Consider the following 25,324-nt stretch of genomic DNA (forward strand, 5'->3'; position numbering starts at 1 on the left):
CGATGCTCACGTTGTAACATTATAAAATAATTAAACTAAATTTTAAATTAATTATAACAGCGAAGACGTGGGGACAAGCGGTCAATTCACGATGATAGATAATAAAAAGATCATCCGCAAATCTTCGCTGCTGTCCGGTATTAATAATAGATGGATTTACAATATTTATTCGTAACAAAGTTAAAATCGCTTATAGGAAAAGATTATTATTTATGACACGATCTACTTTAATTACATTAATTTAATAAAACGTTCTTTGTTTCGAAAGAGTTGCTCATAGTGTTGATTAATACATTTAAAATGTAGAATGAATTAATGTAAAGATTTTTTTGAAGACAGAAAACAAAATAACCATCTAAAGGAAGAATAACTCGTCGAACAATACTAAATATAAAAATTGAAAGTAAATAAATAAATTGTTACATTGTCCTTTGCCTCGAATGTGAATTTTTTTTGATTGACTTGCGAGTAGCATCTATTATTAAATTTTACAATCGATTATCGATTATAAGAAAATTATCAATTATTACGATTAATTGCAACGGTCGATTAATAGAAAAACTCGATTTATCTGAAGAAACCATTAATCGGAATAATCGGGTAGGTACTTCGATTAACAGGAAAAATCAATATAATCGAATAACCCAATATTCTGATTAAATTTTACGATTTTTTTCGCTAAACTCATAAAATAATAAGAAACAACGGTAATTAATTTAAAAGTACCTACATTAGCGCTTCTATCTACCTGTACTTAACGTCGTCCATCCCTATATTGCTGTTGTTATCAAACTTACGCCTAATGTCCTAAATTTGTACAAGAAGTACCACGTCCCAAAAACATAAAAAAAACGTTACACTCTAACTCCTCAAAAATTTCTCGCGAAATCGCTCCCGTACAGTTCGGATACGCTCGAACTGCTCATCGCGTTACTTCCCTTTTGTATTCCGTGCGCAAATTGCTCTCGAAGTTTATCAGTCTGCTTCCTCTTCCACATGAAGGCCCACATCAGAATGACGAATGCCTCGGCAAATAGAAACACGGCGCCGCTCAGCGCTATTTCATGGCTTTCCATGCAAACGCCGAAAAATTTGGTGGAAACGAACGCGCCCTCGTTAAGGGGCAGCGAGCCGTTGTTCTCGAACAGTTTGTCGACAATCTTGATGGTCTGCACGAGGGTCCAGTCGTTGGGTGGGGATTGGTCCACGGACCGGCGTCTACGGCGCCTGCCGTAAGACAAAAGTGCGTGGCTGTCACTCCTCGGCTCGGTGTCATCGCCTTGACGACACTGCACCGGGGTGCACGATGGCATGCAGGGCGTTATTAAGGCTCGAAATTGCACCACGTCCGACGATGGGAACTTGAAGGCATCGAAATGAGTGAGCAATATCTGTAATGTAGACACAGTAATTACTTATAAATAGAAGGCGCTATGGAAGTCAATAAGATAGATTGGTAGGACACCTTCTCAGGCATGAAGAACTACGTACTTAGAGACATATTAGAAGCAGAAATAGGAGTTAACATAGATAGAGGTAGGTCTAGATTAGGTAACTATCCGCAAAATTCTAGTTTTAGAGAAAGAAAGATTGGCTTAAGGTAGGAAGAAGTGGGTCTAGTCTTTGGGCTGAGGACATATGGTGGTGATGATAAACTGAAACATTTAATAAGGAGATTAAAAAGCACAGAAGAATTTGACTAGGAATTCTACTGAAAATTGAAGAAATTTTATTGAAAACACAAAATGCATTACTTTTTCTAATATTCCAAAGGTGCAAACCTGTGATAAGGTAATAAATGAAAAGAGAGGCTCATTCGTAATGACCGCGAAATGTGCTATCAAAAGGAATTTATAATTTTAATTAGGATTCATTATCAAGTGATTATAAAGATAGGAGGCGAGAACAAGCCCCTGATTTTGAAATTTGAAAAGGATTGTTAGATATGTATGTCTTGAGAACAGAAAAGAAAAGGTTAGAAACGTTCAAAATGAGATGTTATACGCAAATGGCGAGGATACCGTGAATAGAGAAGGTTAGAAATGAGATTTTAGAATAAGTAAATAGAGGGCGATACGGAAATCAATAATAAATAGGCGAGACTGGTTGGTAGGACACCTTCTGAGACATGAATGGCTAATTAGCGACATATTACAAGCACAAGCAGGCGTTAAAAGGAGTAGAAGTAAAATGTTCATAAACAGTTGGATGTGGAGTACTCTGGTTTTAAGGAAATGCTAAGATTAGTTCAAGATAGAATGAGTGGAGGTGCGTGTCCAACCAGTCTTAGGACTGCCGACAGTATAATGATGATGAACACATTCAACGGTATCTATAGCATCCTATTCTGATCAAACATACAAGTAAATTTTAACATTCCCAAACAAGCGGTGGTACGCTTTGAGCCGATCTCTCGTTCCAATTTGCAAATTAAGGTTGTTGACATGGCTCCTTTGATTGCTGCACAACTTGATTGAACAGCGTAAACCGCAAGTGCATGTTAGGGAAACGTCGGCTGTGTATGCCGCAAACTGTCCAAAGGGCGCACTTGAAGCCCCATTGTCCTGCCGTACTTGTGTGCATGTACTTACATGAATACCTAAATGTACGAGTTCGCCTTGATTAGCGCAAACGATCGTTATTTGAAATTAATTCGAGCACTGAAGAGCAAAATAGCGCAACAAATGTAGCAAGTAATAGCTTTTTTGAAATAAATTTTCTAGAACTCACAATCAGTTGGTGCCAAGTGACATTGGAAATGTTTAAACCGTTAATGAAGTTGCTTATCACTGTAATTAATCCTTAGAATTTTGTTTGTGGTTATTATGGTCCAAATTTAAAAAAATCTTTATAATAATTATTTCGTGAATCATTCACAGTAAAACTCTATAGGATTAAAGGGTTTCTGCTTAAAAGAATATCGATGACTTTCTCACCGCGGACGAACTATTTCCATACTTATTTACAAATTTAACACTTGGCTGGTGTTTTCTAATACGTTCTTTAATTGCTGTGAATATTCCTTTTGTTCTTGTGTACTTCTACGATTCAGAAATCTTCGTGGGTTTAACAAAATTGTTTTGTTTACTTTCTGGGACCTTCTGGAAACATCCGGATAGTTTATTTTTTCTTTGAACTGTTTAACTGCTTTCCCAAAACGCAGGTACGACACACACATTTACAAATACGGCGCACATGAAGAAAGGCGCCCGCGGCGAATCGATAAGCCGTTCACGCACACGTGTGCCCGATCGCACACAAACACACTCATGCTCGCTACAAGCCCCATAAAGCAGTAAATCGTATTGGCCTACTTTCCCAGTAAGAGATTTTAAAGTTTTAAAAAGCAGCTAAATTTCACATTCACTTATAAATCATTAAAATTAAATCGATGATCGAAATATTCGTTTACATGGAAGCAACCTGTAAGCGATACAGCAATAGATCTAATCGTGGACAGACGAAAGGTAACTGTGTACGTAGTTACAGGTTGTGTTTTGTTGGTAGGTTCGTGGGTATTCACTCGCCTAGTTATTCAGCTCGATTTTATTGGATAGTAATTTATCGTCCCTGTGAGAGAATAAGACGAAAATATTATTCCGAGTCAGTAGCGCATTAGTATTCTTACGAGTGTTTTGGTTTGAAAGATTGTTATAAAGGAACTAACGATTTTCATTCTCGGAGAAGTCGAGGAAGAAGTAGAAGAAGAAGAAGAACAAGTATTACCTAGGGGTAATAAAATTTTTACGAGCAAACCAGAACAATTGTTGTGGTTGATATGAGTCGAAGTCGTTTCTTAAAGAATCAATATTAACGACGTATACGGTTTACGGTGACAAGTTCACGTATCAAATCGTACATACAACTTTGAAGTGCCAGAGCCAGCAAAGACGATAAAACAAGAGACATATTTCTGAACAAAAACTCGAAAAAAACCCGCTCGTAATGGAAGAGGAATAAAATATTTTTACTTCGTTTGCATGACGAAACCGACATATAAAATCGTTGAAAATAATAATCCAGAACCAGAAGTCGGGCGAGTGATTTATTCAAATGACAGAAGAAGTCTATAAAAATTGTCAACCCGTTTTACGCGATATCTATACTCCTTAAACATAATCTGGCATGTTTTTATTCACTTATATGTATGTACATGTAGGACTGATAATGGAAAATCAAATAAAATGACGGAATGTGTCGTAAAAGTTTCTTGTAAACATACATACATATATATACCTTCGGTTTTGCACCAAAAGTTGGTAAGATTTTTATACGAAATAAAGTAAGACAAAATCCTAAATGCATGTTCGTATTTCCATTAGAGTAAATAAATCTGGTCGAAAAGGTAATATGAAAGTATTCCATTATACAATTTCCCATTTAATGATCTTAACGTAAACTCTACCAAGAAATCAATTTCCATCTTTATCACGGACCTCTAACCTTCTACTAATTGAGAACTGATATTAGTGACGGTATCAAACAAAAGTTTATTATTAGATATTTATAATCCGAGTTGAAACTGATAATCTTCCTTCCAATTATTCGGGATCACCCTAGCCCCTCATTCGACGTTTCAAATCATGAGAGCAACTGTCTATGTTATTGACAGGACGCTATGTCCTGGCGTACAAGCGACGTCAACAACTAGGCGTCGTGGATCCTAGGAGACGTCGGAATAACACGTTCGCAAGCCGTCACCAGATTATCGTTCGGTGCGTTAATTAATGGTGACGTCAGCAACCGTGTGCACTAAACGTTCGCGCGACCCGCACGTCCAATCGAATCTTCCGTATCGACGCGTCCTGCTAATGAATTTTTAGCGTGCGTTTGACAACATGAAAGGGGCGATCTTCTCCCCGCAGAGCAATCAACAATTATGAGAATATTGAGTAAATAGCGGTTGATGCTTTTGTTTTCAACGAAAGAAGCACAAAAGAATTCAAATCCAAAGTTCGAACGAGGAGATGGAGGCAATTGTTATGACTAAAGACTATTACAGAGGATGATAGATGTGCGACTTGACAATGATAAGCAGCTAAGAATTAATCATTGAAAGGGACTCCAACTAGTGATGAGGAATATTGGGTTTGGTTTTGGTCAAAAGACCAAGACTACAACACTTTCTGCTAGCAAAACCAAGAGAGCAGTGAGTTATATGATATTGAAATAGTCTATTTATTCTAGCTACCACCCTCTGCACTTTTCCTAAAAACAGTGGACGAAACTGTACTTTATATATTATATATACATAGAGACTGACTGTACCAATAGATGAGAAGTTTCGATTAAATTTGATCTTGTCTTTGCCCGACGAAGTTCATTACAAATATAATGCTTTAATCAATATTCATGATTTGCAAATACCTTTTCAACATTAATTTGTAATAATGACTTAAACTTTGATGAGTTTTCATTGGATCGGTATTGCATAACGTATTAGCATCATTGATACAACTACATTTGATGTAATTTGTATAAATCATTAAAGTTCATAACGGGAACTTGGTTTCCTCATTACCTTCGGCGACTGCAAAGACTTGAGAACTGGTCCAATTATAAGGTCGTCCACCGGGCATCCGTTGGCGTCAATGAGTACTATCTCGCTGGAATCGGCACCATCCATCGCTATCAGTTCGCGCACGAAAATTTCGTAAGGACTATCCAGGTCGAGGATTTCGAACCTGAGCGTGAGAGGGTCGCCGACGGAAGCGCTGTTTAAGTCATCGCCACTTCTGCTCTCTATTTTCATAATGACATTCGGTGACTCTACGGTTACGTCTTCCGACAGAACGGTTTCGAAGTTTCCTTGGACACCTAAGTCGACCTCGTTCGAAACGCTCTTGTTCGTTAGGTCATAATTACAGGATATTGCAAGGCCTGAAAATAAAAGAGTATTGCAATTTGCAAAAAGGACTAAAATTTTGTTTGTTTGCTCACCTAAATCGGAACTTGTTACAATCTTGTCGTGATGCTGAATGACGATTTCGTTGAAGTATTTGCCCAGTCCCTGTTTCTTCACATTACACTCTAGGTTGTCATATCCCATTTCTAAATCGAACTCCAGACTGTTGTTGATGTCCTGGACGCAGGAATTAGGGCTACCTTTTGCGTAAACCTTTCCATCGAAAATTTTATTGGTCTGTATCCGTACCATCACGTCTCCGGAACGACAATCGATGCTCACGTTGTAACATGATGACAGCTCATATGTTGTCGCTTCAGGTACATCGAGATAAGGGTCCTGTAATTTTTAGTTGGTTATTTCAAAGTTACTTTTTGTACTTATATAAATGCACATTAATTAGATTCACGTAAATTAAACGTGTGTAATGTCAGACCAACGTTTGCAAGAAAAGCTGAAGTAAAGTTCGTCAAGAACTTCTTTTAATGTGTGGTAGTTGTAAAACTGATTTAATTGCAGGGAAGGTATGCAAAAAAATTGTACAATATCATTAGCAATTGAGAGATTTGATCATCGACAGCTTATTTCTTTAATCAACTTTTGAATGCATGTTAATACGCCAACAACTTCAGGTAACAAGAATGTCGTCTCACTAACTGATTGCTATGATTAATATTTTTATAATTCAACACATTGACTCTTGAAAGATATACGCATGTACATTTACATGCTTATAATATATCACTTCGATGTTGGCTTACCAGTACACACTATTAAATCAGTTAAAAACAAGTCACAAGCTTGTTTGTATTGCATAGATAAATTAATTTTATTACAGTAATCTTGAAACTTTTCGATAGACGCTGTTGTGAATTTTGCTATGCGAAACGTGGTTGGCAGCATCCTTAGTGGCGAGAATGCTACGCGAATAAAAGAAAATCTTTTACGTCTTCTTCTCAGAGTATAGTCAGAGACATTAGAACTAGAAACAGAAGTTAAGGAAGTAGAGGAAGACCTAGATTAGATTACTTTTAAGAAATGGTTAAGTATGTGGGATGTTCTTGATTTAGGGAAATGCGAGGATTATCTCAGGAGTGGAGGTGCGTGTCCGACCAGTCTTAAGACCCATTAGAAACGTGAAATTTGGCAAAGTAAATGGAATAATCTCAAAATAGTAAATGACTACTATAGTTACATTACAAAAAAAGTATTTTTTAATGTAATATTGAAATTATATGATTCTGTGACTCAAAACATACTCGGACAAAGCGGGAAAATCATTGATGTTCGATTCCTGTGACAGAAAAACTATTTACATACCTTTACAAGTTTGTACGAAACCGCCTGTCGATTCGTAAGTTCGACTGGCAAAGATGTAGAGGATATAAGTAAAGTTCAGGGTACATTGTTCAGTGCATTGATTTCAAGAGATGACAAGGGAGAATCGACAATAAGCAGTAGCCGAATATTCGGTAAGCAAATGGAAATTTCGGCGGAATATTGAATGATGGTATACAGCCGAATTGACCAAATACTGAATTACTTTTCGGCTTTAATCCTATCTCTAATTAAATTTGACCATATTTCGGGAAAAAGAACCTCAATAACACCCCTGGATATGCGTTTCCATATTTTCCATTTTGTTTGGAAGAAATTAATCCTGCTATAAGGTATCACCAAGTGTTCATTCTTACTATATAACACTTCGCATTTTTATGTTCATAAATGCTACAAGAAACTTCTAATAACCATTAAGCAACATCCTTTTCCGTTATAGCACTCTGTATTAATTAGCTACTTCTAACCGCGGTAACGAAATAGAATTGGCGAAGCATCGATCAATGATTAGATTGGTTGATTGGCTAGCTTCATTTACATACGCATGAGCTTCATAATAACTATAAATAGAACGCAATTTAAGTTAAAAAAATGTATTATCATCATTGTACTGTTTAAAAAAATGATATATCCATCTGATATTAATTAATTATGATACATAAGTGGTAAAATTGTACCTTTTCCTTAGGGGTTAAGTAGACAATGAGATAAATTAATTCAAACGAGTGCAGGTACTTGCAGATGGCATTTGATCATCTGGCATCCGAGGTTCTCCAAAACGTGAGACATTTCTGAAAGGCCATCCCGCATAACATGAATATTAAAACGTTTGTATGTCCCCGTAAACCCTCACTTTAGTTGACGCATTATCTATTAATCGCGCCAATATTTCTGAAACATAAGTACAGGTGTTCTGTCGCGATCTAATTATTATTATTAGACATTTTGATAGGCCTGACAGTCGCTTATTAATTTACGCGATACCGAAATAATTGCCGGCTCCGCTTAATTATTCTCCGCGACTCAATTTGTCATTCCATCTCGAGAATTGTACACATTTCCGGGCTTCATTAAATCAGTTTTAGATAAACAAAAGGGGGTGAATCGTGAGACGTAGGTATGTACCTACATAAATCATGCTCTTGACGTTGCATGTGCGTTACATGTTGTAGACGCGACCAACGACTCCGCTACGCCCTGGAAATACGACGAAATTAATGTTTAACTCCAGAACGATCCGATGCCGCGCTACGCGACCCATCCCCGGGGACTTCAGGGACTGAGCCGCACGATCAGGACAAGAACAAAAGACGAAAACAACGTATCGTACTCGTTTCTATTTCGATGCCAGAAGCTCACTTAAACGAAATTCTCGGACATTATATTAACGATAATAATAGAAGTGGCTGATTTTAGGAATCTAGGAAGTCAGATAAGGCAGGACAAAAAGAGAAGTAGAGATATAAAGTACTTAGAGGATAGCGCAGGGTCGAGTCGCCTTTAATAAAAAGAAGTCACTTTTATGCTCGCGAACGATTAATTTAGGAATTCGAAAAAGGTTGTTAAAGGTGCATGTTAGGAGCGCGAAGCTGTATGGGTGGGAAACATGGACGGTGGGCGCAGCGGAAAAGAAAAGTTTAGAAGCGTTCGAAATGTGGTGTTACAGGCGAATGATGAGTATACCGTGGATAGAGAATGTTAGAAATGAAGAGGTATTAGAAAGAACGTTTAGGAGAACAGAGGGCTCTATGGAAATCAATAAGAAATAGGCGAGATAGGTTGGTAGGACACCTTCTCAGACATGAAGGTCTAGTCAGAGACCTATTAGAGGCAGAAATGGGAGTTAGGAGGGGTGGAGGTAGACCAAGATTAGGTTATTGTTCGCAAATAGTTAAAGATGTGGGTTGTTCTAGTTTTAGGGAAATGCAAAGTTTAGTTCCCGATAGGGAGAAGTGGAGGTGTGTGTCTCGAACCAGTCTTAGGACTGACGACCATATGATTATGATGAATAGACGCAACCCTCTTACATAATTAATTTTAGATAAAAAACCTTGGGTTTTTAATATCCTAGTTCCTAATATATGGTATCGCATAACTAAGACACCTACAAATTATCTTGTACAGTCATAATATAGTCTGAGTCGTTTAAAGTGACGGTTCAGGCAATAAAACACCCAATACGTAACCGCTCTGGTTTACGCCTGGACGAAGTAATCTTCGCAATATGCTGCAAGATGAAATGGGGCAGTAGGTACTTAACGATTTGTCCCACTGGTCACTCGCTTAGCTAACGCAACGAGCCCCCTCCCAATATTACATAATTTTTACCGATTATTCTTTAATTGTACATCCGAATTGTGATTTTATGTCTTGGACTGTAGACAGTCTCAAGATAGTCATTTTAGCGTCAAATTCGAAAATTTGTGATTGACCGTTCTTGAGAAATCAGATAAAAATAAAATCTGGTGATTATTCCTCCGTGGTATGTCCGATTTTAAAAATTAGTTTTTAAACACCTGCCCCTGACTGTGAACATTGTGCCAAATTTGAATTATCGTAAAGTCGTTTAAAAGAAGGTGCGTGTCAACCGAAAGTCCTAAATCGGGGAAGAATAGAGCTACGCCGGCCTTCGCCTCGCTTCACCCCAAAAATATGATGACATGATTCAAACGGAATAGATTTAGTATTTTGTTAATCATTTATTCCCACAAAGCTCAAAATAGTTTGAAATCATGTACAGGGGTGTTCTCAAATACTGTAAAATAAAATAGGATTCGATCGCTCTTCATATGACCATAAATATTGTGCTGAATTGTTACAGTAATAAAAAATTGAATTTTACCCTTGGAAACAACCAATTTTTTTCCTTGTTCCTTTTAACTATTAATTTAAAGCAGCGAGATGGAAAAAGTCAGACATTTATTATGCTTTCTCGACCTTAATAAATATCAGTTGGTTGAACGACAATGAGATGTAGTGGCTGTAATTCACCAGTGACGGCCTTATCTGGTCGATTGAACGAAGGCAATTCCAATTCCTATTTTGCTTTGTGTGAACTATCACCTGCAGAAAATGCATTCGATTTAAATTTATGGTTCAACTCATTCGACTCCGTAGGTAACCTCGTTATATATTTTAATATCTTTTTATTAAGCTCGACCTACAGCAAATGGCTATTTAACAAACCTGAAATTTCGTTTTACTTCGCAATTTAAAACATTAAATAACCATAGGTGCAAGTTCAGAACGAAAGGACATTGTGCACCAGTACTTTCGAAGCATCGCACATCGGATCATTTAGCATTAAGTTCATGGTCAATGATTTGTAGAAGCTATCAGACGTGGATCGATATTTCTAGATCTTCTCTTCACCACGCCTTAAAATTTTCCTAATTTACTTTTTGATGTCGATAATCTAATTATTTTGCATTTATAGGGTTGTTCGGAAAATCATTTCGTTTTTGTTGTGGAAATGAAAGACAGTTTTCGTATAATAAACAAATACTTTATTAAATTATATATTGACCGTTCTGGTCCAACACCTTTTGCCATCTTTCTGGTAGTAGCATAATTCCACGCTCATAAAATTTTTGGTCTTTGCTGGCAAAAAACTGATCGAGGAGGTTTTTGACCTCCTCATTTGAGGTGAAGGTTTTACCGTCTAAAAAATTTTGGAGTGACCGGAACAAATAATAATCCGATGGTGCCAGGTCTGGAGAATATGGTGGGTGTAGCATTGTATCCCATTCAAGCTGTAAAAGCTTTTGGCGAGTGACCAAACTTGTGTGAGGTCTCGCGTTGTCTTGGTGAAACACTACACCTTTCCTGTTGATTAGTTCTGACCTTTTCTGTTGAAGTGCATCATTCAGTTTGTCCAGCTGATGACAGTAGACTTCCGAATTAATCGTTGTGTTATCCGGTAAAAGCTCAAAAAAAACGATTCCTTTAAAATCCCACCAAACAGACAGCATCACCTTTTTTTGGTGAATATCGGCTTTGGAAATGGTTTGAGCCGGTTCATCTTTTTTGCTCCATGACCTCTTGCGTTTGACGTTGTTGTATACAACCCATTTTTCGTCCCCAGTGATGATGCGCTTCAAAAACGGATCATTTTCGTGACGTTTGAGAAGCGAATCGCAGACGTCAATGCGGCGACACAGATTTCTCTCTGTGAGAACATGGGGAACCCATACATCGAGCTTCGAGGATAATCCCAGGCCTTTCAAGTGGTCATAAACTGTTGAATTTGATAAATTTAACCTCAATCCGATCTCACGTGTTGTTATTCGCCGGTTCACATCAACTAATGCCTTTATCGCGTCTTTATCAGCTTCAACCGGCCTTCCCGAACGTGGTGCATCTTCGACATCAAAATTGCCGGATCGAAATTTAGCGAACCAGTTCTGGCACTGGCGTACTGTCAACACACCTTCTCCATACACATCAGTCAATTTCTTTCTGGCTTGAACAGCATTTTTACCCTTTCTGTAGTAAAACAGTAAGATATGTCGAAAATGCTGCTTATCGCTCTCCATATTTAAAAGGGCACCAACCAAAAACTACTGCGTAGAATTAATTGGAATTTTTCACACACAAGCCTTGCTATATGAGCTCTCAAAGCATATAAAAATTATACGGCTTAAATGTGAAGTTGGGTGCAAAAGAATACAATTAAATCCTCTGTCGGGAAAAGGCGAAATGACTTTCCGAACAACCCAATAGATGTTTCGGTTCAGTGAATTTGAACGCATCCTAAATTACTGATAGTGAAAATAAAGTTATATAAAAGAAAGTATTTTCGTTCTCCATTTTGTTGAATTCAAAATGGCGGATGATGATAGTATCAGTACCTTTACTACTTTGGTAATAATAACAGTTTTAGAAGAAAAGCATTGAAAAGACGACAAAGTTTTAGGCCTGGTTGTTGTTGATATAAATTGAAGAAGAAGAATAAGAAGAAGACCAATTGAATCTGTTGAACTAAATTCGACTTCATATATCTATTATACATTCTGATCCCATCATTTTCCTTTCCGTTGCAAATTCCTTTTGGCAACGAAATCCTCCAAAAGGTAAGATTAAACGTTGTACATCGAATCAAAAAAATAAATTCGCTTTGGCACCCGGTGCTTTTGAAATGTCCGGTGTTTGGAAAACATCAATGAATAAATATGAGAGCCACGAAATAAGCTACGAAATTGGAAAATACACGAGGCAAGGAAAACATCAAGTGAAAACGAAAAAAATGTCCACGTTAATTTAGCAGTGGATTTTTTCTATCATTTTTGGCACTGCGTATATTGTATGAAATAAAAAGATTGGCTTTTACATGGCATGCAAAATTAAGCGTCAATCGAAAAAGTGGTTTTCGTAATTTGCATGCATATACGTTCGGGTTTGCCACATTAGGGTAATTTTGTTAATAATATACCAGTCGCTAAAGTTGGTTTATGATTGATAAAATCAAATCCGCAGGATGACTAAAATTTAATTTAGATTACCAAGATGACGCATGGAAAGGTCCCCTTTTCATTTTTAATCAAGCAGAATAAATCAATGTTTACCGATTCTAAATCGATGTATATTGATTTTTATTATTCTTCTACAGAATCTTATTTGGAGCTGATGAATTTAAAACAGTGTAGATATTCAGTGTTGTCAGTTTCATTGTCTGACAATTGTTAACGTTAAAAACATACCTAATTTAAGAATATATGAATTTGTTAAAAAATATTTTTCTAAATGGTACGACGTCCACGGATTTCGAGAAAAACTTATTCGAAAGTACAGTCAAGGGCCAGACCGGCCCTGGTAGGATCACGCAGTGAAATACAACATATTTAAATTCGTAATCGAAGACATGGTTTAAATAAATACATAATTATTATTATGCATATAAACATGTAAAAAGGATTACGATATCGCGATGCGTGTACATACATAAATATACAATGTCTTCATTTGCCTTTTTTTCATTGGCAAAATTTGTGACTTAGGTACGTGTAGTTTTTGACCTCCCTGTACATAATGATATATCCTACGCGTTAGGGTGAAGATATTTATAGAACTAATTAGATTTATTCTCGTCTCATATGGCAATTAAGACTCGTGTAGTGATTATCTGCGAAGAACTAGTTTCTTATTAGCGTTGCCAACTTTGATTTATTAGCAGACGTTTCCACCTTCAGATATGAATACTCTTCGTTCTCCACGTTCGGAATAGTCGCACGTAGATGAATATTTTCGAGGCCCGTCCGGTGTCATTTTGATTTACACAATTTACAAAAAGTGGTTACAGTAACCTTGTTCACTTTTATGGTCTTGTCGATCACGTCAGTATTTAGATAATATTTAAGTACCTATACAATGTATCATTTGCAAGGTTAAATATACTTTACACTGTATCCCACGGCTCGACTTCAACCGTCTTATTATAGGGTAAAAAATAATAATCGTTCGACAAAATTGCACGATTGGGCACACACGTAATATTTTCAGTTACATTATATTTTAAATGTATTATAAAATTTAGCAATCGATTATCGAAATATTCAATAATTATTGAAATTAATTGGAATGTTTCATTAGGGAGTATAGTCACAGGAGCATTCGTGCTTCTATTCTGCATTTATAAGCAAAAATAATAACGTTTGCAACCAACTTCATCCAGTGTGTTATCTTCAAGTAATTATTTCTCTAATGAACAATATGATTAATGGATTACGCCAATTCATTTGAATAATCGATTATTTCTTCAAAAGAAGAAAAATAATTTTTGGATGATCTGTTGAAAAAGTTGCCGCAAGCGATCGATACCAGCGGCATCTTTGATGCGCCTGAAAGGCGACAGGAGGAGGTGATACAGTGGGCAAAACTGGCACGACGCAATGATTCCAGCAGGAAAGAGTCGATAAAAGACAGTAGATATAAATATTTCGCGAATAAGAGAAGTGAACAGTGATATAAATAAATATAAGTATAATAATGTGCGTTTAGTACATTCAACAAGCTGTTTAGGTAATCTATAATGAACTATTTGGTACCATACTATTTCTTTGATAAGATTAAACATTAATTTTCGTTATTTCGGTTCAGTTAAATTGAATAAACAAAAAAAATTTCAGTTTTTGTAAGCTTTGGCATTATACGGGTGCGAAACATGGACAGTGGGCGCGGCGGAAGAGAAAAGGTTAGAAGCGTTCGAAATGTGGTGTTATAGGCGGATGATGAGGATAACGTGGGTAAAAAAGGTTAGAAATGAAGAGGTATTGGAAAGAATAGAAGAACAGAGGACTCTATGGATGTCAATAAAAAATAGGCGAGATAGGTTGGTAGGACACCTTCTTAGGCATGAATGTCTAGTCAGAGACATATTAGAGGCAGAAACAGGAGTTAGGAGTGGTATAGGTAGATCTAGATTAGATTACCGTTCGCAAGTATTGTAGTTACGGATGTGGGCTGTTCTAGTTTTAGGGAAATGCGAAGTTTAGCTCAAGATAGGAAAGAGTGGAGGTACATGTCCAACCAGTCTTAGGATTGACGACTTTATGATGATGATGATGATGAAATCAGCTTTGGGAAGAATCTTTTAATAATAACTTAAAAAAATGGAACATTATAACACGTTAAAATTGCATACATTTTTGACGTCTGAAACACTTCAGTTATGGATGTTGCGTCACACGGTCAGAGCCGCAAGAAATCGATGGAAACAGAAATATCTTTAATAATTTATCTTGAAACTTGTTTTAGTCATAGAATTAGCATAAAAGTTTCGTTTGCTTACGATGCATTTCTAAGTAAAAAAGTTGCGACTTTTGTACAAAATGTAGTGAAACGTGTCGCTGGTATCATTTCTACGTCGTTGATAAACGGGTATGTCACAGATAAAATGGCACATCTACATACGAAAGCGTATGTAGACAAATATAAATTGTGTTTATGTTAGATCGTAAATAAATGCAGGGTAGGTAGTTCGTCAATTGGTGCACTTTCCATTAGCGTTTTAAAGTCACCGGTGCATTCACGTTGCGATATTCCCAAATGGCGACAACAACGGGTTCCAGATATGAATATTATTTCGAATCGAGAGAACGCCGCGCCGTTTAATTCATTTCTGTACCGAAGGCTTAATATTTCAACACGTTCCGCAATTACACATAGTCACTTCGATACAAATACACGCATTCATAAATTATTAGCAAATGTTCGACTGTAATTAAAACGACGTGCGACCGGTACAAAACGCAATTGCAATCTAATGACGAGGTGCTGATATGAAATGCAACTGTTATTTGAATAATAAATTTTCAAAACTTAAAAACAAAAACAGGTATTAACGGTATCGATGCGTTATTAACACTTATTTCTAGATACGTTATTATGTAAGTACTTCTGATGTGGAATATTTATATTCTGAAAATTTTTAAAATATTTGCATTATTTTTAGACTACTACATTGTAATAAAGACCATTAAGTTGTTGGTCAGTAATTTGTCGAAACGACAAACGTAAATCGCTATTTCGAAATTATTACTTCTCATCAGCACGCCACTCCCAATAAATTAGATAACTTTATAGAGTATTTTCAAACATTTGAACTACTATTATTGGCATCGCTATAACTATAGTATCTGTTGATTCAAACAACATTTGAACTTTTTTCCTCATTAATTTGAGGAAGTGTGTAGTGGGTAAAAATTCTGAAATGAATTTTCAAGAATAATATTTCATATTTGAACTTCAATTTGTATATGGGAAAATACCCGTACATTGAATAAAAGAAGAAGTATGCTAGGTATACGGGGCGACAGCACATCAAAATCTGTTTTTAACTAATGTAATATAGTACCACCACACCAGGATTTTTTTAAATCATTTTATCTATAACTTCTTCCACTTAATACTTTTTTATGTATTTGCATCTTAGGCATACGAAGACGAATGAAAAATGATGTTTAGAGGTCGATTTTCCGTTTCTTATCAATATTGTAGCATTCAATGTTTTTAGTTTTTTTTTTAATTTTCTTCTGTTTATGAATTTGATTTAAGAAAACAAGTAAGTTTCATTTCTTAAAGGAATATCATTTTCTCTAAAAACGTTGCTCATTAAACGACATAATTCAAATTAACATTTTCTTTAGGAGAACAAGTTATAATTAGAGGTTTTCATACCTGTATGTCTGTTAGAGTTGTTCTCGAATGATGGCTGAGTCGACATACCATCTCGCCAGTGTCTCCATAGTCAAACGATCTGCAGCGATACGGTGACGACAAACAAAGTTCGCGGCACTCGTCCACCGATCCAACATCCTGGAGAAAAAAATAAAAAATGTATTACTCATTTATATAGATGTCTTTAATTGCGGTAATTAGAAAAGTTTTATCTACACATCGTAATTAGTAGTCGAAGGACTTACTTGATAAACAGAATCCACAGTTTTCAAAATTCGACTGGGTAGCTTCTTGAACTCGCACATTTTCTTAGGTTTCTCTATACAGTTATTTTCGAGATAGTCGTAGTCATCTGCCCTTTCTAAACTTTTTCTTCCCATCAACGTCGTCCTGTCCATGTCAGACAATTCGCAGATGTTTGTTTTCTCATTATAACTTGCGGATCTGTAAAACAGATTTCAATAACTTCCTCAGGATGTCAGAGCAATTTCTTACTTTTTTTTTTTACCAATATCATATTTGATAAATATAATACTTGAAGTCAAATTTATCTGGTGTGTTAAAACACAGGAAACCCTTTTAGTTTATTTTTTCATTATTTATTAAAATATCAGTAAAAATATTTATAAGGTCCTTTAAAGAAGCTTCGTTAATTTTAAGTCCTTCAAAGACAAAAGAAAGCCTTGGTACTCGTAGCATACAGGCACATTTTATATGGTGTGTGCACTTCATTTTACTAAAGTGGTAAAATAAAAGATGTAGTGATTCAAAAAGCACTGTTTCCCTCATCTGCCATCCCCGAATGTCGCCCCCCTCATTTACGTTACTAGTTTTCAATACTTTGAAATCTAACAAATTAATTTTTTTCTTCAGTTCTGGTGGAGGAGCTGGACAAACAGGAAATGGCTAATAGATGGCGATGTACTGCTTGTATCTGGATATTACATCAAATTGCTCTTTAGGAGCATCTTCGGTTTGATAAATAATTTATCGAATTTGCTTTCGGCGTGCCTAAGATAGCGATCTACTTCTGGCAGTTTAGATTTTCTGACCAAGAAATTAAACGTTGCAAGGGAAGAATAAGTAGGGAATGAGCGAATATAAAGATAGGAGACGAAAAATTAGAAGTGGCTAATTTTAGATATCTAGGAAGTCAGATAAGTCAGGACGGAAGGAGTAATAGGGATATAAAGCAGAGGATAGCGCAGGGTCGTGTCGCCTTTAAAAAAAGAAGTCACTTCTATGCTCGCGAACGGTTAATTTAGAAATTCGAAAAAGGTTGTTAAAGGTGTATGTTTGGAGCACGGCGCTGTACGGATGCGAAACATGGATAGTGGGCGTGGCGGAAAAGAAAGGGTTAAAAGCTTTCGAAATGTGGTGTTATAGGCGAATGATGAGGATAACGTGGGTAGAAAAGGTTAGAAATGAAGAGGTATTGGAAAGAATAGGAGAACAGAGGACTCTATGGAAGTCAATAAAAAATAGGCTAGGTAGGTTGGTAGGACATCTTCTCAGGCATGAAGGTCTAGTCAGAGACATATTAGAGGCAGAAACAGGAGTTAGGAGGGGTAGAGGTAGACCTAGATTAGATTACTGTTCGCAAATAGTTAAGGATGTGGGCTGTTCTAGTTTTAGGGAAATGCGAAGTTTAGCTCAGGATAGGAAAGAGTGGAGGTACGTGTCTAACCAGTCTTAAGACTGACGACCCTATGATGGTGATGTAAGGAGGGTAATACCTTAAATTAATTCGTCGGTTAGTTTCTTTAGTTAACTATATAAATAACTAATGTAACGAACGGTCATTATGTCTAAAAGAAAAGCTGTTCCGAACAAGCAGCGGGGCTATTTCGAGAAAACGAATAGCTGCTAACGAATCAATTACTTATTCGCTACCGGAGCTCGTTACATTTATTGTTTTGAAATGCCCGTAACTTTAAGCAGAATTCTTCAAGTAAACGTAAATCAAAATTACAAGCATCCCATGTTTCCAAACAGAATAAGAAACTTTATGCCGTTCTTGTTTAGCGAAGGAGAATTAAGTAACGGATTTTAATTCTGACCTGCAGGGAAATCCCTCTTCCATGATGCACAATTCGGCGCAGTGTAGTCGTGAAGTCGCAGGCTGTTGCTTTTTCTCGTATCCGCTTAACTTGTGATGTCGCACTCTGTCGACACTCCATGCTCTTTGTTCGCACGCCGGTAGCAATGATCGTGATTTTAAGCACATTTTCTGAGCGTAAATTGTGAATACTGGAAACTGCGATTTTGCTAGAGCATCTGGAAAATAAATAGCTTTAAGGAAATATGTGGTAGCAATCAAAATTAATTGTTTAACAATTAATACATATAATAGTGATGTCAATATTATAATCATTCGTCACTTGATAGTAATGGTAATAATCGAGTACCACCTTCGGAAAGTAATCGTTACCGATTGCTGAACGCAAATGTAGCATATAAGAAAAGGCTGCGCGTATCGATACCACCGAGCGGCATGGCCGAAAGGTTTAGACCACTGCTTAGCATTCGAGAGGATGCGGGTTCGAACCCCGGGAGGTACGTCTGCCATCGTCTAGGGTTGTGCTTTCGAATGCTGGGAATTCTGTTGTCTGTTCATCGATGGTAATCGTAATCATTTCCCTAACAGTTGCTATTGTATCAATAGTTACCAAAAACTGATGATACCGGCATGAGAACTATGGTGTTTCAAATTGATCAAAGTAAACTAATGTTGCATGCGACTGACGCGATGTTTTTAGAACGAGTTGTTAGGAGCACGCGCTAGTCGAAAGCCTATAAAGTAGTATTTTAATGAAGTAAGCGGATAGTAAAATAATTCCGATTACGGTTTTATTGAAATTTGAGAGTGGAACGGCATACCGGGTTGCGTCAGTACGGCTCTTCATCCTTCGTCCCGCAAAATTCAGAATATGCATTTATCTGTTTACCGTTGCACAATACCGTTTGTTTTCTCTGAGTACTGTTTGTGAGGCAAAACTTGCAATTAGTAAAACAATGGCCTTAATGTTCTGGCAGCACAACTCAACGGTGAATTCAGTTTCGAGGTGGTTATTAACTGCAATCTCCAATTTTGTAGAGTACACAGAAAGCCAAGTTATTAAGATCCGTTGGTAAATTGCAATGGTTCACGTCGAGAAGCGATTACTAATACGGACGGAGGCGTATCATTTCATTCCAAAATCGGAATTTCCTGCTAAACTCTGGTGGAAGAATTGATAGAAGCATTTTCATCTAATTCCAAATTCTAATGTATTTGTATAATACAAATTTTTAAACCAAGTGATGATTGAAACAATATTGTATGAAAATAAATAAAAGTAAAACAAAAATATTGGTATACAAGGGAAGAAAAAGTAGGGAAAGAGCGAATATAAAGATAGGAAATGAAAGATTACAAGAAGTGGCTGATTTTAGGTATCTAAGTCAGATAAGTCAAGATGGAAGGATTAGTAGGGATATAAAATGGAAAAGATTAGAAGCGTTCGAAATGTGGTGTTACAGGCAAATGATGAGGATACCTACCTTGGATAGAGAAGGTTAGAAATGAAGAGGTATTAGAAAGAGTAGGATAGAAAATAGGCGAGATAGATTGGTAGGACACCTTCTGAGGCATCAGTCAGAGACACATTAGAGGCAGAAACAGCAGTCAAGAGGAGTAAAATAGATCTAGATTAAATTAATTTTCACAAATAGTTAAGCATGTGGATTGTTCTAGTTTTAGGGAAATGCGAAGATTAGCTCAGGATAGGAAAGAGTGGAGGTGCGTGTCCAACCGGGCGACCTGTTGATGATGATGATGAATTTGTATATTCCCGCATGTTAATGATAATAGTTAAGGATCTAGGATGTTCTAGTGTTAGGGAAATGCGAAAATTATTCGTTTAGAAAATTGGGAAACACCGTCTATGGAACATTTAGTGATGAGCAAAGTTAGTCTTGTTCTTTTTCAGTTTTGATCTTGCATTTTCGCAAGACCATATTAGCAGACCAAGACCTGAAGTATTTGAACAAGACCAAGGCCAATATCAAGACTGTTCCGGGTCTTGCTCTTGCTTTGCTGTTTACTTTTTAAAAGTATGTCTAATTTACCCTCGGTAGCTTTTGTTGGAGTGTCCATTCCACTTAAATAATAATTTAAGTTCTTAAAGCGTGTTTGGTACGTTGAATTGTTTGGTATACAATAAACGAGACAATTTACCAAAAGGGTTGAACCATGAAACTGGAAAGTAGATACATTATACGGCAAGTGAATCGAGGATTTTTTGTTGATAAGGCGATTACGAAAAATAATCTTATCTGGCGGAAAATGTTGAAAATACAGCTGATGCGGTAACTACATATTGGTAAATCCTACGGATAAATTCACGGGATATCTCTTTAAAGGATTCCCGTTTACGAAATCTTCAAACAAGCTTAATACCGACCGATTTCCCGGGATTTGTCATAAACGGTTTACGTTGTAGATTATAGAATATCGAAAATGTAGTAAAATCTTCACAATTTTTAATGGCATTGTTCTGCGATCAAAATTTAGTTACCAAAATTTTCGTTTCGTTAATAGCAGAATGAGAATCTACACAAAATCCCCGCGCGCTTCGCAAGCTGGCGGAAAATACTCACTCGCTTTAGTATCAAATTAAATGTGATTTACATGTAGTTCCGAAATTGGTTTGAGTAATTGTTTTCTTAATTAAATCTGATAAGTTCCGTTAGAATGGTACTGAGGCCCGGACGGTTCTGTTTTCTTTACATCTCCATGCTGTGTGGTATTTACAATAAGACTCCTCCTAATTTCAGACTGCGCTACTTTAGTCGTTGCTGTAGTCCTTTAATGAATCCGCGCGTCCTTTTATACTAAAGACGAGCCTTTATCAGACAACTTTTGTATTCACTCTTATCAGCTTACATTGTCTTGTAGTGGATGTGCTTTAAAAAAAATAAAAGCATCCGTTTACAAAAAACAACCGCTCTAATTAGAAAATCGTCAAAAATATTACTTTTAAAAAACAGATTTCGCGTTCGTACATTTACATAGTGCTGCTTGTAATCTACTTGTTTGTTTTGTTTAATCTAAACATTATCTGTAGTACTAAATTCTTTATGTTTATCTTACACGTTTGATTATCGGTAATATTTACATTCTCTGTCCATGCTGCACAGTTTTTGTTGCACTACGCTAATTCACGTTTCTTATTTTCTTAAAAATGTTCAGTTCGGTCTTGGCTCGTGCGGCAGCTTCCATTGGGTGACTGAGCTTTGATTTCCACGTCATAACAACAACCCATGATTCGTCACCATTTATGACCATCTGAAGCAAAATTTGGATGTCCAACAGCTCGTTAGCAATGTTAATGCGATGCTGTTTTTGGTCGAAATTGAGCAATTTTGGTAGGAATTTCGCGACGATCCGTCTCATGCCTAAACTATTGGTAAAGGTCGAATGGCAGGAGCCAATCGAAATATTTAGGTCCTTAGCAACTTCTATAACGGTGATTCGACCATTGGACAATACCATTTCCTTCACTTCATCAACGTTTTCGTCTGTTGTTGACGAATATTCGGAATGCGTCCGCACACTTAACTTTGTTTTTCACAAAAAATTCGACAGATTCGTTTATCCATTTTTTAGAATAGGGAAAAATCGAAGACGAGCGAAAACACATGCAAGCAAAGTATTAACGAAAATCGAATATTCGTTACCCCCTCGGAAATTCACAATTCGCGAAATTTTTGGAACACATACACATAAAATGGAATTTTGGAATAAGAATTTTTTATAAAATCTAGGTTTTCTTGTGACAAAATCCTTCAAAAGTATACGAATGAAGTGTACCATTGTTTTTAATGCAATAAATTAAGACAACCTTCGTAACCATTACATTTAACAACAAATTTCTTTGAGTTTGATTATTTTACGTTTACCTGGCATAACATCGGCGTTGGTACTAAATAGAACGCAAAGTCCCGTCTCGTAGTTGACGGCCCTGCAGGAATCGTTTACTTGGCAAGATTCAAGACAATCTGACAACATTAAAGTTCCCGGGACGGAATCCAAAACATTTCCGGGAGCAGACAGGACATATCCGGTTGCTAGTTCAAAGTGCACGTTGTCCGCGTTACAGCTTTCAGATAAAATTGGAAGGGGAGGGCCTGTTCCGCCACTTTTCGCTGATAACGGGGGCGCTTGGATCAAAGGAATTTTTACTAGAGCAGGAGGCGTTGCTTCCGATGAGTAGTTTGCATACGTAGAGCGAAACGTAGACATGGCAAAAATGAGTAACAGTCGAATAAGTTTATCCATTTTTCAGATGTATCTGTAAAAAAAGAAAAACGCTTTTTAAAATACAAATTTCTAATTTTGAGAGAAAGCTACTTTCTCTTTTTTTATCTCCTTCTTCTTTTTTTTTTCTTAATAATGGGCATCTATAACGATGTATAACTTTTAGTTTTAGATTATTTCAGTTAGGTCACATTAGATTACGTTATCGATTCATCTCATTTAAATCAACATCTTGTCGAGAGTTTTTATAGTTAAAAACGAATTGTTTCATTTATATTTTATAAAATATTCATAAATCAGATAATACAAACTACATTTCGATAAGGAATAGTGACATCAGCTTCAAGCTAAATTTATGGGGATTTAGTGGATACCTGTAGCGACAGCGAAGGCAAAACCTTTGCAATCGTCTGTCAAAAATTAAAAAAGGAACAAAGAACCATAAGTGTTCGACTTATGATATATTTAAAAATTATATTCAATAAAATAAAAGTAGCGAAAGAGCGAATATAAAGATANTTTTAAGTACTAATCAACAAAAATATCTTCCTCTGTAGAATGTGCTGAAGATTTGACGACTGCATCGGGAACTCCCGGTGCTTTGGACGATAGCATGATTTGTACCACCGGTAGACAAAATGTGGCAACTTGCGGTGGTGACTCTGGCAGTCCATTGGTACAAAACGGTGTCCAATATGGGATTGTGTCGTGGGGTATCGGACCATGTGGTAGCACTATTGCGCCATCTATCTACACCAGAGTTTCAAACTATACCAATTGGATTAAAGCTAATTTGTAAAAAAAATATCTGCCACCCCTTTGGTAGTCAATCTGTACACAAAACCTAACACTGAATAAAAGACGCTTTACTTTCAAATTACATTCAGCATGATGAAATATTTAAGTACGTTATTACATTTGTCATATTATTTGAGTTAAAACATTGTGCCTCATCATAAAGATTGTTAAATTGAAGTTGGATGTGGGTTGTTCTAGTTTTAGGGAAATGCGAAGATTAGCTCAGGATAGGAAAGAGTGGAGGTACGTGTCCAACCAGTCTTAGGACTGACGACGCTATGATGATGATGATGAAAATAAAAAGACTTTACACTAAAAATATTGTATCAAAAGTAATGAAATTCATTTCGTCAATAAGGCCGGTGCGTCAAGCATGGACTATAGGGCGGCAGCAAGTCTAAATCCGCCACTGATACTACCCCGTTCGGCTTTTATAGCGATCGTAAAAACCTGGACAAATAACGTATGTCGTGTGTGCATAAAGTTGTCACAGTACCCTACATACATATGTATACGTATACAACATGCACATTTGCATACATACAAGGACACACATAAATATACGCGGACATATATATCCCTTCTCTCATCCTGGAATATGCTTTTATCCCCTCAGGTATCAGGAGATCAAAATAACATGCCGCTTACTAAACAGCTGCTTGCTCCTGAATAAATCCGCGAGTATATGTACACGGAGACAGGCACGCATTCGCTCACCTACTTACACGCCACCACTATTACACGAGTGTACATATGCATTTGTACACACATGTTTGTATGTATACGTGGATATTTGTGTCGTCTTTCCCTCCTCGGTGGTAGCAGGTGTATAACGTTATCCGAATGCCGAGGGTGTTTTGGTTACGAATGTGCCTGCGAGCTTATTATTTGTTGCGAAGTAAGCGCTGAGCGGAGACGTGCATTGTAACTGAAACAAAAGGCTCTATCGCTTTTTAATCGGAGGAATACGAGATAAAATCGAGGCGAAATATTCCAGTGCACATATTTATTGGTCTGATTGCTTCATTAGTTTTAAAGCAATTGTAGAAGTAGGAATAATCTTCGTAAGAGTACGTGTTTAAAAGCGGGGTGTCACAAAACTGGGATAGCCCGGCGGTAAACCCGATAGAATCAGCGGCTTATCGTAGTTAATAAATTGAAATCAGACTGATGCATACCGTGGATAGAGAAGGTTAGAAATGAAGAGGTATTAGAAAGAATAGGAAAACAGAGGACTCTATGGAAATCAATAAGTAGTTGGCGAGATAGGTTGGTAGGGGACACCTTCAGGCATGAAGATCTCGTCAGAGACATATAAGAAGCAGAAACGGAAGTTAGGAAGGGTAGATTAACTCACGATAGGAAAGAGTCGAAGTGCGTGTCCAACCAGTCTTAGGACTGACGACCGATGGTAATGTAGTGTTACTATATGGGTCATAAGGTCAATGGGGTTAAGGATTTAAAGGATTGTGGAAGAGTTAATTGGTTACGGTTTTTTTTTGATGTTATGTCCAAATCCAGTCGTGCCTAGATTAGATTGACCGCGCATTTGGAGTAACCAGAAACATTCGGTATACGTAGTCAAACCCACGGACGAACTTTTTAAACGGTTTCAGTGGATTTTGGGCATTGGAGTTTAAGCCTTTTGGTATGTGTATCTGTAATTTATTCCATCGATCAGTAATAGAACCCGGGTATAAAAATGAATAACGGTATCAGGAGATCAGACACAGTTTCAGTGAATTTTGAAGTGTTATTTGCAGTTATGTCCAAACCCTAACGTGATCGGATTTGGATTCAACGAACCC

The 25,324-nt window shown here is 36.8% G+C and overlaps 2 protein-coding genes across 2 annotated transcripts in view; one reads left to right on the forward strand and one right to left on the reverse strand.

Annotated features, from left to right (window-relative positions):
- Positions 1-25,324, forward strand: part of LOC108734667 (titin-like) — a 285,054-nt gene that overhangs the window by 165,274 nt on the left and 94,456 nt on the right. The window lies entirely within an intron of this gene.
- The window catches only part of LOC108734666, a 91,745-nt gene continuing 66,446 nt past the window's right edge, over positions 26-25,324 (reverse strand). Inside the window, exons 2-8 of the mRNA XM_018466309.2 lie at positions 22,361-22,752; positions 18,478-18,694; positions 16,663-16,861; positions 16,418-16,555; positions 5,941-6,244; positions 5,522-5,880; positions 26-1,391 (exon numbers count right to left, since the gene is read on the reverse strand). Of these exons, the coding sequence (XP_018321811.1) occupies positions 870-1,391; positions 5,522-5,880; positions 5,941-6,244; positions 16,418-16,555; positions 16,663-16,861; positions 18,478-18,694; positions 22,361-22,739 (2,118 nt within the window). The 5' untranslated portion in view covers positions 22,740-22,752 and the 3' untranslated portion in view covers positions 26-869. The remainder of the gene's footprint in view (positions 1,392-5,521; positions 5,881-5,940; positions 6,245-16,417; positions 16,556-16,662; positions 16,862-18,477; positions 18,695-22,360; positions 22,753-25,324) is intronic.

This window comes from Agrilus planipennis, unplaced genomic scaffold (genome assembly GCF_000699045.2).
Source record: "Agrilus planipennis isolate EAB-ADULT unplaced genomic scaffold, Apla_2.0 scaffold52, whole genome shotgun sequence".
NCBI classification, from domain to species: Eukaryota; Metazoa; Arthropoda; class Insecta; order Coleoptera; family Buprestidae; genus Agrilus; species Agrilus planipennis.